The sequence below is a fragment of the Camelina sativa genome, chromosome 7, assembly GCF_030686135.1.
Source record: "Camelina sativa cultivar CO46 ecotype springtype chromosome 7, ASM3068613v1".
Classification (NCBI taxonomy): domain Eukaryota; kingdom Viridiplantae; phylum Streptophyta; class Magnoliopsida; order Brassicales; family Brassicaceae; genus Camelina; species Camelina sativa.
In genome coordinates, this window is record NC_141886.1 from 1963729 (window position 1) to 1981151 (window position 17423).

The window sequence follows — 17423 nt, forward strand, 5'->3', positions numbered from 1 at the left end:
AGATTTTACTCGATATTCTCTTCCTTATATAGAGGATTTTCGTAGGTGATATACGTCATCTGCGTGGAAATGTTTGGACACATATATCTAGATATAGTATATAGATAGAACTTATAGTTTTTTTTTTTTTAATTTCACCGGATATTTCCTTCCAAGTTTAAGATTAATGCATATATAAGTCTCGATATTGCCAACTAAAGCTCAGGAGCTTGTTTTTTCCATCGTCATCTCTGAATTTGCCCGTTATCACTGCATGCTCCCATTCACCATCATCGTCTTCTTTGAATATTCCCATTATTATTGCTCAGATTCACTTACATAGTTACATGTATGTGTAATATATATACATATATATAAATATAGTGTAAACAAATGTTGGTGTTGAATGTGGTCAACATCACGGATATGTTCACTGAAAACATATTCTGCGAAGAGTGCATGTACGTCGTGGTACGGTTACAGCATGACAAGTGTAACGTAAATAAAAGACCGAGTTTAGATTTTTAGAATATTCATTGTGTGCTAACTGCTAAGTCATGTGTAATATTTTCTGTTATTAGTGTTCCAGTTTTGATTATAGAACCGGTTCAACGTTTGTGAGTGTGCCCTAAATCAAGATTTAAAATGCTATTATTATTTTTGAATGTTATAGACTCATCTACGAAAAAAAAAAGAGAGAAGTTTAATGGTAATGACAAAGACAATTATCAATCATCGAATTTAAACAAAAGAAAATAATCTTTTTGATACAAATTTCATCATTTTATTAACATTTTAGATCATAAACCCAAAAAATCAGAATTCTAAAGAGAATTTTTTAAAGTTTCACTGGTTTACAAAATGCACTGAATTTAAGAATGTAATTGGTAAGAGTGATATTAAAATAGCAACACAGATTTCCTTCTTACTTAGTTGCCCTCGAGAATCATTACAGAAGGGAAAAATAATGTTCACCAAAAACAAAAACAAAAAAAAGAGATATGAGCAATTGTCCTTATCACATTCCACTAACGAGAAAAATAGACGAGAACAATTAATTGGCAGTGACATGTTTTCATATTAAGATATTATATATATGTATATGAGGCTATGAGCAACTAAATTTCCAACATAAGGAGATGGAATTATATCTTCTTCTCTTGTCTCTTATCCATTTATCCTTATTATTTTATCTTATATATACTTTCTTTAGATGACGTACGTAAGTAAATTATATGTTATATATTCATGGAACAAATAGTTAAATTTAACACAAAAAGAGAAATTAGGTGAAAAGTTGTGTATGTTATATAAAAAGAGTGTATATATATATATCATTATTCAAATCTATATATATCATATATCATATATGTATTGTGTTTAAAACTTCGTTTTACACCATGTCTTTTTAGGCCATAGATGTAGGGTATATATGATTGTTATTCTTTTGGCATTAGTGAATTTACTTAATCCCAAGTTGCACGAAACACCCAAAACAAAGTCTACTACACAAAACAGATCAATGCATCAAGCATCCTAAGCAAAGTCTAGTAGCAGAAGCGCAAGAAATGTAATTTTATACTGCATGAAAACACGACTGTTTTGGAAAAGAAAATATGTATATATAATATAGTAAGTTGAAGCGAATTTTTTATTCACGAACGCTAAATTAATTGCCCTGTCGAAATAGTATATTATGACTAAGAAAGAAAGGAAAAAGTCTTTCGACAAATTTTATGACACGTCCAGTTGTAAAGGACGAGATGAGAACAACTACTAAAAATTGACTTATGCATGTCTGACTTTCCTTTTTGTCGTTTGTCAACACGGATGTTTTACCTCTAAAATATATATCATTATATATATTGCATGTAATATGAACAGAAACAGTTAAATCAGAGGTGTAGTCTTACAAAACAATCAGACCTAATTACGTTTTACACGTTTTAGACATCTACGTTTTTAAATATAAACTATGGCACTTTCACACTAAAGTACACATGTATCATGTATCATGTATGTACGTACGTCGTCTTAATTATCAAACCTAAAACTTTTGTTTTTCTGGTGGGCTCTAAATATTAACCCATTATCATGTTTTTGGCTCCAGAGGAGAATTTTCTTGGACCATATTTTTGGCTCATCCACAACTACAGAAAATCCACAAGCGTAAGGTGTCTGCTGCTAAAGCTGTGGAAAAAAGCTCTCCGGAGACGGGAGCGGGAATTGATGTTGAAGAAGAGAGAGGAGGACTTGCGGAGGAAAGGGCCGCCGATCTCATAGAAGGTGAAGTACTACGGATCTACAACGTACCTCGACGATTCCAAATCTTCAATATCCTTTTCGATAAGGGAGTCGAGGAAAAAGCAATACCTTGCCGTAGAAGAACGATGCACTAGATATGTGTTTTGGGTGTTGTCCCAGGTAGAGATCCACTTCTCGATCCGAAGACACATCTTTTGGGAACTATTCGAAGAAGTGAGTTTGCTCAGGCTCCGCAGAGGTCGTGGTTTCCTAGTTAAAATTGAAGTGGAAGCAGCAGAAGTTCTAGATGATGAAGAATAATTGCTGGTGTTTCGAGCAAGAGGCAAAACCATTTCCAACTTGCGGTGAGAGTCTCGCCAAATCCTACACCGGAGAGGGTCAAGCCAGGCGAGACCAAAATTGTATTGTATATATCACATAATTGGTATTTTTCCGTTTTAGTACTTTCGCCCCCAACTTTCCATTTTAATTAAGCTGAAAACGTATACTGTATAGTTGTCTATATACACCTCAAAGTTTGTATTATTAATGTTTGGATTGGAAACTAACGAACGCCCAAAATTACGTACCAAAGAAAGTTGCCACCTCTTATTTAAAACGTTTATTTTCTGTACATCGAAAAGAAACAGTACGTATTGTATAGACACCGAATAGTAGTAGACTAGATAAACCAAATGGCTCGTGTGATTTATCGAATCAAATACTAGCCACCTGCTGCTTCGTCCCATTAGGCTCTCCTTTCAACAATTTTCTAAACCACTTCGCTGATTTCTTCGTATACCTCTTACGTCCATCTTCAAAGTCCACAAATACTAGTCCGAACCGGACCGTGTATCCTTCCGACCATTCAAAATTATCCATCAACGACCACGCGAAATATCCTTTCACATTCACCCCGATCCTACATTTTTATGTGTAATATTATTTTCAAAAACGTTATTAGCATCTGCTTGCGCCTTAAATACATACATTATATGTTGACTTAAGCTTGAAGAAAGCTTGAGTCATACGGAATCCTAATCCTACCAAGTTGTGGTTCTAAAGGATTAGGATAATGACAAGTTATATTTAGGAGTTATCTGAATATATACAAAGTCTAATAGGAATAGGCTTTGGTGTTTGGAGTTCTCTATATAAGGAGATGCCAATGTGTGGCATAACTTAAGTAGTTTGAGAGAGAACAAGAATAAGCTTTAGGTTTTGAGAGAGTTTCCTAAAGATCAATAAAAGAGAGTGATTCTTTTAAATTCTTGTGTTCTTTAAATCTTTGTTTACAATATATTTGGTATCAGAGCATAGTAATCAATTAATATTCTAGAGGGTATCCTATCTAGTTTTGGGTTCGAACGTTGCAGTTTAGGATATACAGAAACTAATAATGAAAACTACCAATAATACGATATGTTTATAGATGTGATCGGAGAAGAGTACTTACGAGATAGCATCGCTAACCATCTTAAGATGATGAGCATAGTAATCAATTCTCAAATCGTCGTCAAGAAATATTTTGCCAATATTTCTTTCATCTACTCCTGCGTGATTTTAAGAAAGATACGCGCAATAAAATTATTAGTCTGCATTAGTTTTTTTTTGTCTTAGAAAATGTTTATTTTAAAAAGATCTATTAAATACTATGATTTACCGTTTTCTGTAATGTACAAGATGGGATCATTGTATTTGGTTTTCGCATGTAGTAGGAGATTACGAATACCCTCGGGATAAATGAAAAGCCAATCCGACCCAGCCTGAAATGAATCATAAATTTATATACGTCACACATTAGTAGATAAAATATGTAGTTATAACTTGTATATAGATTTTTGAAATATTTAACTAAAACTATCATGAAAATCTCGATTTTAATAGGGAGACTGACGACTAAACAAAGCTGAATAGAATAATCGTACCGTTGGTCCGATAGGCACGCCATTTCGCTCACCTAATACAAATATACAAAATAATAATTAATTTATATGAAAATGTAAAAGTTTTTAATTCGAGAAAAGGTCAATTTATTAGGTAGGGTTAAAAAGAAAGCCATATAGTTCACGGACCTACGACGCTGACGCAAGCATCGGTGGTCATGGTGATGTTTTCAGTCGCACACGGCACATCTTGTGCGTAAAGAGATGAGTAATAGTTAAGTCCTATAAAATCGTATGATCCTTTGAGCATTTCGGACTCTTCTGGTGTGAATGTAGGAAGACGACCGTCTTTAACGTGGCTGACCATTTCGATAGGGTATCTACCGTATACAATTGGCTCCATGAAGTAGTCGAATGTGAAGGCCGTGGCTCGAGTCGCAGCTAACTGGTCAGCATATGAGTCTGAGTAAGGGTAGTGCCACACTGTGTTTATTGCTATACCGATTTCACCTTTCTGAGTTGCCTGTGGAATGGATATACATAATATTAGGAGCTACATCATGATTCATATGCTGAAACAGCCGTTTTCTAGTACTGTGACGGTAGAGAAACAAACTCAAGCATAAATAATCATTGCTGAAACAGAGCAGACCAAGAACAGAGTAAAAACAGAGCAGATCGGAAACAGAGTAAAACAGAGCAGGGGCCACAAACACAAAAACAAACACGTAAAGAATTAAAGTATAGATCATGAATAGAGCAAACGTACCTGGTACTTTTCTCTGTAAATTTTGACGGCAGCTCCATGAGAGAGGAGGAGGTTATGGCCGACAATGTAAGGCTCGGTGGCTGCATCACCCCCGGTGCAATCAGGTTTAGTGAAATTGGAACATCTACCAGGTGCCTTTTGACCTGTTATATAACCTTCATGTACAACTGTATAAGGCTCGTTCAGTGTCATCCACTGCTTCACTCTATCTCCAAACTTCTGGAAACAAAGTTCTGCATAGTCTCGGAAATCATCTCTGTTTCATCATTACCAAAAGATCAACAACAACAACAACAAAAACTCTTTCTTAATAATACTTTTGCATGTCGTAATCTTATCATATATAGAGATCTTAAATAAATGGAAACTTACACAATCTCGGCTCCTAGGAAGCCACCGTAAGCATCTTCGAGTGTCTGGGGTAAATCCCAGTGAAAGAGTGTGACATATGGCTTCACACCTAACACATGTACAATAACATTAAATGTTGCCTTCTTGACAAATGTTAAACTACCCCCCTCAACTTGTATTAAAAGCAAAAGGCCTCTCTACTAGTACTAATCTTTACAATAGACTGAGAAGCAGAGAAGCATTACCTTTAGAAAGAAGTTGATTAATCAAGTTGTTGTAATAATCAATTCCAGCCTGGTTGATTCCTCCCTTTAGAGTCCCACCTAATAAAATACAAAATGAGAACATTTTACTAATATCCTCATGAAGAACTATAACAACTCTTACAAAGATTTGATCGGATCGATATCTTACGAGGCAAAATCCGTGACCATGAGATCGAGAACCGGTAAGCATCAAAGCCAATTTGTTGCAGCAAACTCACATCTTCCTGGTTTCCATGAAGAAAAAATGTAATGCATGTTGGATGTGTTAACTGACTTTTTTTTTTTTTTTTTGCTTTTTTGAGTGTAGAAGAAAAATACCTTGTAAAGGTTGTACGAATCATCCGCAATGGACCCGTTACTACCATCCAATATCTTATCTTCAAAATATTTATTAAACGGAAAATTTCAATATCAAGAAAAAGAAAGAAGTATCAAGAAGAGGTCATCATCAATCTATTTTTGCTATGAACACAATGATAAAAGCAGATTCATACATATAAACCAAAAAAAGACTCCAACATTTTAAGTCTTGAATGATTAAAGAGATCCCAAAAAAAAAGTTTCTAGTTAGGAAAAAAAAACCTGGTAAATTTTCAGAGAAGGAGTCCCAGATACTTGGACCTCTACCATCTTCATGAGCAGCACCTTCACACTGCAAAATCGAAAAACTTCAACAAAAAGATACAAAAGAAGAAGAAGAAGAAGAAGTAAATAAGAAGCAAACCTGATAGGCAGAAGTTGCAGATCCAAAAATGAAATCTTCAGGGAAATCATTTCTGCTTAATATAGGCCTTGAGGAATGCTTCTTAGCGGAAACTCCAATGCAGGTCAGGGTAATGAGCAACAGTAAACTGATAAATTTACTTCCCATTGCTGTGAAAAAAAGAAGACTAATTCAATGTTTAGTTTTGTTTATAAATGATATTTGGTTGTGAGACCAAACTTTATAGAAGAAAGGGAAATGTTTAGATTTTGATTATCTCTCCTATCTATAAATAGAGTTGTTGGAGGGAGAGAGAGAGAGTGTAGCACCTAGCCACCTAGCAACATCCATGCCCTTATTTAATAGTAGTAATTGATTTCTTATAATAATCAATTTTCTAATTGTTGCAAAAAATCTTATCATGTAAACTTTATTGTGAAAAAGGAATAAGACTATTAGTTAATCAAAAGCTGACTCATCACATTAAGAAAAATATTCGAAAGCAAATACAAAAGTGAGAATTCAGAAAACATATATATATATATTGCCCTGAAAATAAGTCTCTGATGACGATAACAATATTTTTGTTTCACACCATTAACACGAAAAAAAAAAGACGAAATTGTCAATAAAATTATAGAATTTTTAACATATGTGCATTATTTTAGAATTTTCTATGCTTTGATTTTGGTTTAGTCTATTAATTGAAATGTATATCGTGTATAAAACTTGTTGCGTGAAACAGGTGGACACGATTATTTTGGTCAACGTAAAGAAAAGAAGAAAAAAGGATAAATAACCCCCAACGTGGAAATTATTTAATTTAAAAATAAAAACAAATAACACTCCTATTAATATAATCCATTGTGGCATGACCTTTAAAATATCGAAATAAGGCCCAAAACATTTCCTTATAGAGTCCATCATGGGGTTATGGGCTCTGGGATTGGGTCCATTAAAAGTCCAAATATATGTCCTTGGTCTCTTACCTAAAATATAGAGCATACACTCTACTGATAATATAAAGCCCGCGTGCGAAGCATATTATTTGAGGAATAAAATCTATAGAAAATAGAAATACTACTGAAATATATTTAATTTAAATTCATTCTTTTAACTGAAAAAATGATACATTGCTCCTCATCATGCCGCTGTCATGAATCAATTCATGATCACAAATTAGTTTGCATACCACGATGTCTTTTATAAACCAGCGAACGCAAAAATTGAACCTTTTTTTTTTTTTTCTGTTTGATACACTTAACCCTTTATATCTTTTAATTGAATTGAATCCAAGATGTGAACAAAGGAGACCAAAAGTGGAAGGAAGTTTAAAGCCGCAAAGAACCCTTTAATCCCTCTTTACTGAAGATACTTTGCTTTGCTTTATCAAAAGTTCGAGGGGTTTAGAAGATTCATCAGACATCTTAGGAATAGTTTGATTTGAAGCTGAACCATTTGCTAATAAGAATCTCTTCTTGTTCATTGCAGATTTCAACACGTACTCTTCTTCCTCTGAATCTTCAACTTCTTCTTCTCTCTTCAAGAATTCTTTGAACCACATCGCCGACATTTTCGGAAAACGTTTTAGTCCGTCATCGTAATCGACGTAGATCAGCCCGTATCGGACTCCATAACCTGCGTTCCATTCACAGTTGTCTAATAACGACCATGCAAAGTATCCTTCAACTTCAACCTCATCCTCCCTGAGTAACAAAACAATTATCATCATCATTTATCAGTTAGCAACTAAGTAGCTAGGGTTTCAAGTTGAAACTTTCAACACAATGCATGCAGTTTCTTTTGAGCCAAGAAACTGAATGGTGTAACTAGAGAATTCACTTACTGGATGGCTTGTTGGATGCTTTGGAGATGTTTCTTGTGGTACTCTGTCCTTTCGAGATCCATCAAATTAGAAAGTTTCGGAGTTTTCCCGTAATCTACATCACAGTGTCCTGAACAATTTTAACATAAAAAAAAGTTAGAGAATTAGACTTTTTTGAAAGGCATGGTGATAGAATTATTACCGTTTTCAGTGATCATAAATTTTGGGCTTTCATATTTTTTCTTGGCATAACTTAGAAACTTTCGAAGTCCTTGTGGGTATAGAAAGTCCCATTCTGAGCCACCTTTAGCACCCAATGTCTCTCCTGCTTTGTTTTGTTCTGTAGCAATAGAAATTGAAAACTTGTGAGAAAAGAAACCGGTAACAAAAAGCTTGGAACCAAAAGAACGAATACAAACCCTAATATGATATGAGTATATATATTATGGGATTCCACTTACTTCTCCATTCAATGCGTGCGTCTGATCTCCAGTTGGGCGTGTCAGGGTTCACTTCAGCAATACTTTTGACGTAGAAAGCACTATAATAATTCACTCCAACGAAGTCAAACGATCCTCGTAGCTTCTTGGATTGGGTTGCGGTGAATGTGGGTAATCTTTTTCCAATCGATTTTTTCATGACTTCAGGGTAATCTCCGTACACCGTAGGATCCATTTGCCTGTTCATTTAAAATACACCCAACAAATTGTTAGAAATTAACTCGACAAAATATATGTGTGGTTTTCTTTATATAATATAAAGAAATAAATTAAAAACTACTGATCACCAGCCAAACATAAACTCCATAGCTCGGTCACATGCTTCTTTATCATCAGGGTCGCTCGAATCATAAGGCTCAAACCATATGGGACAATGAGCGATACCAATCTTGCCATCTTTACACTGTGATTCAAACAAAAACGTTATCAATAAATATGTCCACAAAGAGTTATGAGGTGCTTATCAAAAAGAAATCAACTTTTTTTGTTTCCGTACTTTTGAATTGTTCCTGAAGACTTCAACGGCTTCTGCGTGAGCCAGAAGTAGATTGTGACTAACAGTGTAAACCTCGAGGCCAGATTCTCCAGCAACCGCTGCGTCGTTCATGTATTTGGAGGCACGTCCGGGAGCTTTTTTTCCCGTGTCGTAACCACCAATACTATAGACCCATGGCTCGTTTAGTGTGACCCACAATTTTACACGGTCCCCAAATTCTTCGAAACACAAGGCCGCAAAATCTTTGAAATCATCACTGAAAGATGGTTATGCATGCATATGTTAGATTCATTGATCCGAAAATTAATTAGAGTCAAACTAATATATATATATATATATGATAGTTAAAAATCAAGTTACTTACACAGCTTTTTCGCTTAGAAATCCATTGTATTCATCTTCAAGTGCTTGAGGAGTATCCCAATGAAATAAAGTAGCTAGAGGTGTGATTCCTGTTCATATATATATATATATATATATATATGAAATATGTTAGAATATGCATGTAAACAAAAAAGATTTGGTCTTATATATAAGATAGATTAGTTAACTACCGTTAGCGAGGAGTTCGTCAATAAGATCGTTATAGAATTTGATTCCTTCTTTGTTCACTCCTTTGCTTTTCTTTCCGTCTATATTTTTGTAAATATGAACAAAAAAAAGAATTAAATCTATTGAATAGTTTCAAAGATCATTGAATAATATATTGTTATCAAGAAAATTAAATAGTGGTTTATATTTATGAGTTGAGGACTTGCGGGGAAAAATCCGAGGCCAAGAGATGGAGAATCTGAAAGCATCCATGTTAATATCCTTCATTCTTTGGATATCTTCCTTGTAATGGTTATAGAAATCGATTGCTTGATCAGCGTTAGAGTAGCAATTTCTCTCTACAATATTTTCATTTAATTAAAGTTATTTCGATGATTACACCTAAATATCAGAAAAAGGTACGTCTATATATATATACCTGGATACTTGCGAACAAATGTGTCCCAAACACTTTCTCCTCGAGAAGCTTCGTTTATGGCTCCTTCATATTGGTAAGCTGATGAGGCCGTACCGAAGAGGAATCCCTCCGGAAAATCAGATCGGCCGAACGAGTTTTCCTTTGAGTAAATATGCATACTTCTGTTTATATTAATTATAGCACACGAAATTATTAAAACATGTTTGCGGAACCTTGTCGTTTTATTGAAGTTTGATTACTTACTGTGTCATTGTGGTAAATGATTTAAAGCTTTTCTATCTTTTGTAGAAACTCTCTAAATCTGCATACAAATAGACACAAGATTATGAGCCAACGGATCATTATAAAAAGAAAAAAAATCAGTAACACAACTTTGATATATAAGAGGAAAAATAGTATACCCAATTTGAAGTTCTGTTGTGTTTTTTTTTTTTTTTTTCTTAATATCGAATGAAGCTGGTTAATTTTTCATATACGAGAGAATGAAATGACTTTTTTTTTTTTTTCTTGCAAAATAAATGAAGGAAGAAATCTAATTTTCCGTTCTTGATGAAAGAATGTAAAGATTAATGCTGAGTTGTGAGAGAAGTGATGAGACATGTGAAGGTATATATAGGCAGGCAAATGGATTTAATTATGCGAAGAAACGTGGAAAATCTATACACTATCTAGTCCAACTAGGTATCCTGACCGTTTATCTCATCATCTCTTTTCGGTCAAATAATCTGATCGCAACAATGCAAAAAGAATGGAATATACTAAATAATAGTCACTTTGTGGTCTTGCGATGTGTGATGTTGAACCAACTTCCTATCCTATATATGTTGACTCCTACTCTCATAAAAAAAATCACTTTTCGTTTTCTTTTAGAAAAAATAATAATTACCTAAGCAACTACACGTACATGTATAATATGGTTTTTTTTGGTTTCATTATAATACTGATTTCAAAGCAACTATTTAAGAATAATATTTTTCCAAAAATGATAATTACCTAAGCACATATGTTAGCTGATTCATTGATCCGAAAATTAGAGTCAAACTAGTATATTGATAGTTAAAAAATCACGTTACTTACACAACTTTTTCGCTTAGAAATCCATTGTATTCATCTTCAAGTGCTATACGGCTTACCGAACAAAAATATTGTGATTGCATGATTAATCTTTTCACCTCCCTAGTAAATCGTAAGTAACGAGAACTTTTATAATTCCCCAAAGTCTACGAGAAGGGAAACGGAAAAGTATATGCACTCTTCTGTTTCGAAAGTCTCCGTACCTTTTTATAATTAGTACAATATTTATGCATGTATATATTAACTCCTATGATTAGTTATACAGTACTATATTAAACTTTAATCATCACTAGGACATCCTTAATCAACCAACTTAAAGGACATCAATTTAACAAAAAAGAAACGTACACATAAGGGCATGTAATTATATTTTATTTTGTAAAAAGGCTATGTAATTATTTCGGAAAAAGGGGGCCTGCAATTTTTCTGAAAAAAAACAATTATAACATTTTAGAACGATCGGATAAAAAACTATTATGTATCTATATATATAAATATATCTTAGTTTAGGAAAAAACAAATAACTCATTTGTTGTTTTCATAATCTCACTTGCTTAAGCATGCAGGGTAGGTTAAATTAGCGGTCGTATAGGTAAGCTATATAAATTATATAGGGTATATGTATCAAAAGAAATAACTCATTTTTGATAGTTGTTCTAATTGCGTAAGCATGCAGGGTTAGGTAGTACTTAAGTAGAGAAAACGTTAAAAGGAGTTTTGAGCATATTATTAGAAAATTGATCGATATAATTTAAAGGAAATTACGAAGAAATGAATAACGACTGAAATTTATAATGATAAACACATCAGGCGGCTCATTAATTATCATGGATAAGAGAGATTTGAATATGATATTAGATCTAACTAGTGTAATATTTTGAAATAGTTAGCAGATCTTTTTGAAAAAAAAACTGAAAGATTTTATTTCAGAAAAGGAAATATGTCGATTCTTATTTAATCTACAGTATAAACTATTAAGAGCGAGTAACACATCAAAATAGCAAAAAAGATTGTGATATGTGAGCATTGATTAGGAGTGATATATACAGATTTCTTTAACAATGTATAAATATGGAAATATATATCGTGGTTGAATAGTAAACTCGAAACAGTCAAGAAAAGTGGTACTAAGTCCGAGTGGAGCAACTTTGAACACTGTCAATTAACCTCTTGTCTTATACCTAATAAACCGCAGAAGTTGAGATATTTCGTGAGTGTATGCCCAATAAAATGGGATATTTTACATATTTTATCCCCAAAACTTTTGTATTCTACCTAATAATAATATTTGTTGGCGGTGGTTATACATATTTAAACACATAACATGCAATCTTTTTGGACCGCCCAGAAGTGGAATTTTCTACTTTTCTGCTACTTTCGTTTTTGTGGTAATTAAAGGGTCCTCCAATTCTGATAAATTCGTATTCGGCTAACTTAATTCTCAGGTTAATTGTTGTTATTAGGGGAGCAAAGCAGTCAGGTCAATATGCATGCAGTTTGTGCTTCTTAAGCCTCAAACCAGTCACTCGCTTCACCAAATATGCCTTAATTCCATCGATATGGACCATATAGTTATAAGTTATAAGTTATAACTTATAAACAGACAAGGTCATGGACAATAATATTGTCGACAAAGAGAAACAATCTTCAAGATTATTGGTCAACAAAAATGAAGAAGGGCTACTGATCATCGAACACTATTAATAAAAAATGTCCTAATTATACGTAGGTCTACTCAAAGAATTTGAACAATCTTCAATTTGATATACTAGCTATTTCTATGTGAGCATATAAAAAGAGAAGACAAACAAAACTTCTCATATCAGAAATTCCTGAAACACGAGTGTTACGTATTTAAATGTAATCCACGGCGTTGATAGCGTTAATACACCAGAACTTTGCAAACCCTAAACTAGTTCTACGCTACATCAAGATAATCGTCTTTTTTTTTTTTTTTTCTTTTTTTTTGTCATCTGAAAATATATTGATAGACTTGGTGGAATAACAAAGGAAGTACGATTATTTTTGGTGCGAGAACTCAAGTTGCTAAATGTAAGCTCGTTGGAGCTAATAATAAGTCTAGTATCATGTATCTATCCTTGAGTGGTCTTAAGTCTTAACTAAAAAGCACTGTTAAGGTCCAAAGTCAGAGTAATTGAGTATTTGCATTTGATTGTATATAATTCTCTGGCAAAAGATGACCTCTGGCCTAAACTTATTAGGGGCCGTATTGGAAAAGGGTAATAACAATTATAAATATTATCTTTATGGGCCTTAAGTGCTCTGTATTACGAAGGTTTAATTTTCGAGAATTTTATTTCAAAGTTTAAACCGGGTTTCAGGTTTTGTGAACCTACATATTGATCAAACAACAAACAAAAAAATGAAGACAACACCATGTCTATAGCCATAATACCCGCTAACGAAACCACATGTTAAATGAAAACTAAACTGGTAACTATGAGAATAAAAACCTAACAAGACCTATGATTCCTTCCAAAACACTCATGTTAATTAAAGATTAATGATGAATACTTCTGGCACATCAAATGTACAAATACCTAACCACATACGAATTCAGTTTCATCTTCTGGTTCTTTTCTTTGGCTGTTTACTGTCTTTTCCAGACTCCCTACCTCGTTTTCCTGTAGGCTCTGCTGTTTCTTTCGGTTGTTTTCGTTTCGACGAACTCTTACTATTATTGTTCTCTACCTCAGCCTTCTTTTTACCCGTACTGTTACTCCTCAACTCCCTTGGTTTTGCTTTACTGTTCTCTTTCTTAACATTTCCGTCGCTCTTCTTCGGATGATCGTTTTCTTTCTTAATGTTTCCATCGCTCTTCTTCTGATTTTTACTTGCTGTTTCTTTTCCTTTCTGTGGAGAGTTCTTCTTTATTCTCTTCAAGAAATCAGCCACACTCTTCTTCTTATCCGATGGTATCGCTACTGTCTTCTTCGCTGTTTTAGGAGTCTCTTCTTTCTCATCATCATCATCATCACTAGATGAATCTGTTTTCGTAGCCTTTTGTTTCTTATTATTATTCTTGGCTCTTCCTATTTTAGTATCTTTGGCAACAACAGCGACCTCTTTGCTCGTTCTCCTAGAGCTTCTTGCACTAGTTGTAGTAGTCACAGTCTTCTCCTCTGAAACTTCCTGAGATTTCTTCTCATCTTTTTGTTTAAAGCTAGAAGAAGGAGACGTCTTTTTCGAAAATGAGCTGTTCTTCTTACAGGCAACCAGAGGAAGAACAGAGGATTTTTGTCTAGAAACCGACGATCCAGCCTCGGATTTGATGACACCGTGACCCAATATTCCGGTTCGTTTCTTAATTTCGTTAGAGACGAGGGATCTTAGCTCTTGTGCAGCCAAGGATTCGGAGGAAGATGGAGGAAAGAAGACAATGGCATTTGTGTAGAGAAGCTTGAGGTCTCTGTAGAATGAGAGACTTGAAGAAGCGTAAGATCCTTTCTCCAACTTCTTCTCTATTGTCTTCATGTCCAAATGCTGCCTTATAATCCTCTTGTAATCCTTTGTCTCCTGCGACATAACAGAGATGAATAAGTATTGAGACCTACAAAAACGTCCTTTCTCAATGGGCTTCCAGAAAGCCAACTAAAGCCCAAAAACTGTCTAGCTTAAAAAAACACGGCTGAAAAGTCAATATGTTGACCATATCTTGAAAGACACGACAAAGCCATGCTTCAACGGGAAGCTGCCAGGTGTCCAAAATGGTAAATGGGTGAGAAAGGGGGAAACAAACAATACCAAATTTCTCTGTTGGACGAAAATTTTCAGTGTTTTTTGTAACAACGAATATAGTCAAAATAAATACACACGAAAACATCGATACGACCTATATATTAACGAGATATTTACTACCATATGAAGAATTATTTCATACTATAACAATAAGAACCAATAAAGCGTAATTAGAAAATTTGGAAAAGGTGATGATCGAAAAAAAAATGTGAAAGTTCTTATCAAATTTTTTTTTTTTTTTGTAAACCGGAGTGGTCCCTACCAAATGAGTGGATAAATTTCACAAAATATTATTGGTCGTCCTTGAAAATTCTTTAGGGGGAAGAAGGAGAAGAATTTTTTTCTAATTTTCTTATTTTTTTAAAAAAAAATTCTTCACATTAAAAACATATAATAATGCTGCCAAAAGATAAAAAACATAAAGAGATATAATGAGAGTTTAAAACGAATGCATAGCCTATCATTCTTTCTTACTTGAAACAAAATAAGTTTTCTATTTAATTGGCGAGAAATAAGTTAATAAGTTCCTACTAAAAGAAACATATTTATTTTAGCTGCAGTATAAAAATACACATTAGGTTTGAGTCGTTTGACTATATATAGGCCTGAATATATGCCTAAGTATATATAACGTAGATACTTCTTTTAGAGTAAAATTATCTTCTAAATACTCTATTATAAGTCTTATTAAGAAAACAATATTATAGTATTAATAATATGCAATCCATAACATTTTAATGTGGATTTTTTTTTTAGATTAAATGTTGTAAAAAAAAGCAATGTTTTATAGTTATTACGCAATGTTTCAAATTAGATTACCATAACGTTGGAAAACGACGACAAACAAACAAAACGTTGGAAAACAAGATAAAAATTTGTAATTATACGTTTAATTATAAGAAAAAAAATGTAATTATGTGTTTTAACTTGTAATCCTTATTACCAAAATATATATATTTTTAAAAAAATGGAGGAAAATAAGAAAATGCTAACCTGGCTCCTAAGACGGGATTCGAACACGGAACCACGAGGATGAGACCGGATCAGCTTAATGATATCTATCAACGGCTGTGATTTATAGCCGGCCGATTTGATCTCACCGCCACCTCCGCCGCTTCTGTATTTCTTCTGTCCTTTCCTATTTCCATGACCAGTGGACGTTCCCGATTCATCCAACTCTCCCGAGTTGCTCATTTCCGATCTTTTACTAACCGTTTTTTCTTCTTCTTCCTTCTCCTCCTCCTTCGGCGCCGCCGCCTTGTTAACCGGATCGGGATCTGAATAAGCCTCAACCATTTTATCTCCGTCGTGATCGGCGACTTTATCGACGGAGGCCGTAGAGTTGGACTCGTTCATCGACCTATTGTCGTCCCGGTCAGACTCCGTCGTTTCCCGGTTAAGCTTCGCCGGTTTAGTTTCGTCGTTTCCCAGATCTGGTTTATTGTCTCCATCATCTCCGTCTTTCTCCTCCTCCTCCTCTAATTTCTTAACTTTTAACTGAAGCGACCTAATCAAAATAATAACAACAGCAGAAAAAAAAAAATTTAAATCGTAAAATATTTAAAAAGAAAAAAAAAAATCAGATCCAGCGGCGGAGAAATAGAGACGTCTCCGTACAATATAGAGTCGTCACGTCGTTGAACCTCTCGCCGGAGCTCTGCAACATGAAGACTCCGTAACTGGTCGAGCCAAGGGATTTCACCGACTTCATCATCCTCCTCCGCCGCCGCCACCGCTGCTTCTCTGTTTCCTTCTCCGCCGTCGACGGAATCTTCGAACCTACGTTTGAGATCTTGATACTTAAGCCTGCAATTGACGGCGGAGGCGATGAGAGAACTCCGGGAACGAGACTGAACATCTTTAGCGACGGAGTCCCAATCGGTAAAAGCATGACGCTTAACGGCGCATGTTAACACCAACTCCTCCCACGTTCCCCATACTTGACTGATCTGATTGATATTACAGTCTCCGTCTCCGTCTCCGTCTCCGATACGATTGTTATCAAATCCACTACAACTGTTAATATTGTTAGTATCGTCGTCGTCGTTCATGCCGTTCGATATCACTGTTTCTTGTTCTTGTTCTTGTTCTTCTTCTTCCTCCTCTCTATAACAACAACACGCTCGCTCGCAGTTTTTAGGGATTTTCTTTTATTTTTTTAATTTTTTTTTAATTTTTTCTTTTTTCTCTTATCACTTTTGATTCGTATTTTGAAGCCTTTTTGAAAATATGAAAAACTATATGATTAAGTTGTTTTAGGTCTTGTTAGCTTATATTTCTCCACTTCATATGGAAATGAATCATGATATAGACCTACGTACTAGATTTTTCGCCTTTGCTTTTTTACCCATTCCGTGTGTTTATATTTATATTTACGGGTCGGGTCAACCCAAACCTCGCTTCGTGTGCAACAACCGGCTACGGAGGGGAGCAAGGTCGAAAATATATTACAGAAATGACCTTCATGGGTTACTGGAAATGGAATGTTCGTTTTATATCGATGTTTGTAAGTGTGAGGTTTGGGCATGGAATTTATCCGTTTCAATAAGATATGGGCCTCATCTTATGAGTCATACATGGGCCTTATTTGGAGGGAGATTG

At 34.5% G+C, this 17423-nt stretch overlaps 3 protein-coding genes across 5 annotated transcripts; all 3 read right to left on the minus strand.

Moving 5' to 3' along the window:
• Positions 1–2805: 2805 nt before the first annotated feature.
• Positions 2806–6708, minus strand: LOC104699900 (beta-glucosidase 16). Of its 3 annotated transcripts, XM_087456558.1 has the most exons (13): positions 6528–6708; positions 6220–6368; positions 6078–6147; positions 5814–5872; positions 5644–5719; positions 5475–5552; positions 5251–5338; positions 4879–5134; positions 4299–4632; positions 4152–4183; positions 3887–3989; positions 3680–3776; positions 2806–3145 (listed from the first exon to the last, which is right to left on the minus strand). In XM_087456558.1, the coding sequence occupies exons 1-13, from the start codon at positions 6619–6621 to the stop codon at positions 2941–2943; spliced, it is 1641 nt and encodes a 546-aa protein (XP_087312684.1). In that variant the 5' UTR covers positions 6622–6708; the 3' UTR covers positions 2806–2940. The 3 variants fall into 3 exon arrangements, with proteins under 3 accessions (XP_087312684.1, XP_087312685.1, XP_087312686.1); XM_087456559.1 differs by lacking the exon at positions 6528–6708 and having other exon boundaries at positions 6220–6525; XM_087456560.1 differs by lacking the exons at positions 5814–5872; positions 6528–6708 and having other exon boundaries at positions 6220–6409.
• A 568-nt stretch (positions 6709–7276) lies between these two features.
• LOC104699901 (beta-glucosidase 27-like) lies at positions 7277–10573 on the minus strand. Its single transcript, XM_010415299.3, has 12 exons — positions 10391–10573; positions 10233–10290; positions 9990–10150; positions 9778–9909; positions 9574–9651; positions 9384–9471; positions 9020–9275; positions 8811–8926; positions 8485–8702; positions 8226–8363; positions 8045–8153; positions 7277–7904 (listed from the first exon to the last, which is right to left on the minus strand). The coding sequence occupies exons 2-12, from the start codon at positions 10238–10240 to the stop codon at positions 7550–7552; spliced, it is 1659 nt and encodes a 552-aa protein (XP_010413601.2). The 5' UTR covers positions 10241–10290; positions 10391–10573; the 3' UTR covers positions 7277–7549.
• Positions 10574–13358: 2785 nt separating this feature from the next.
• LOC104699902 (uncharacterized) lies at positions 13359–17286 on the minus strand. The gene is made up of 3 exons (XM_010415300.3): positions 16440–17286; positions 15816–16329; positions 13359–14600 (listed from the first exon to the last, which is right to left on the minus strand). Exons 1-3 carry the CDS (start codon positions 16871–16873, stop codon positions 13647–13649), a joined length of 1902 nt encoding a protein of 633 aa, XP_010413602.2. The 5' UTR covers positions 16874–17286; the 3' UTR covers positions 13359–13646.
• Positions 17287–17423: the final 137 nt, after the last annotated feature.

Excerpts from the sequence above, each read along its gene's own strand:
- LOC104699900 (XM_087456558.1), bottom strand. The coding sequence starts at position 6,621 with ATGATAAGATTTTTTGCAACAATTAGAAAATTGATTATTATAAGAAAT. Across the intron at positions 5,553-5,643 it reads ATGGTCACGGATTTTGCCTC|GTGGGACTCTAAAGGGAGGA; the intron begins GTAAGATATCGA and ends GTATTTTATTAG. Across the intron at positions 4,184-4,298 it reads TGCTTGCGTCAGCGTCGTAG|GTGAGCGAAATGGCGTGCCT; the intron begins GTCCGTGAACTA and ends TATTTGTATTAG.
- LOC104699901 (XM_010415299.3), bottom strand. Across the intron at positions 9,472-9,573 it reads TGACGAACTCCTCGCTAACG|GAATCACACCTCTAGCTACT; the intron begins GTAGTTAACTAA and ends ATATATGAACAG. Across the intron at positions 7,905-8,044 it reads AGCATCCAACAAGCCATCCA|GGAGGATGAGGTTGAAGTTG; the intron begins GTAAGTGAATTC and ends TTTGTTACTCAG.
- LOC104699902 (XM_010415300.3), bottom strand. The coding sequence starts at position 16,873 with ATGAACGACGACGACGATACTAACAATATTAACAGTTGTAGTGGATTT. Across the intron at positions 16,330-16,439 it reads CGACGTGACGACTCTATATT|GTCGCTTCAGTTAAAAGTTA; the intron begins GTACGGAGACGT and ends TATTTTGATTAG. Across the intron at positions 14,601-15,815 it reads AATCCCGTCTTAGGAGCCAG|GAGACAAAGGATTACAAGAG; the intron begins GTTAGCATTTTC and ends GTTATGTCGCAG.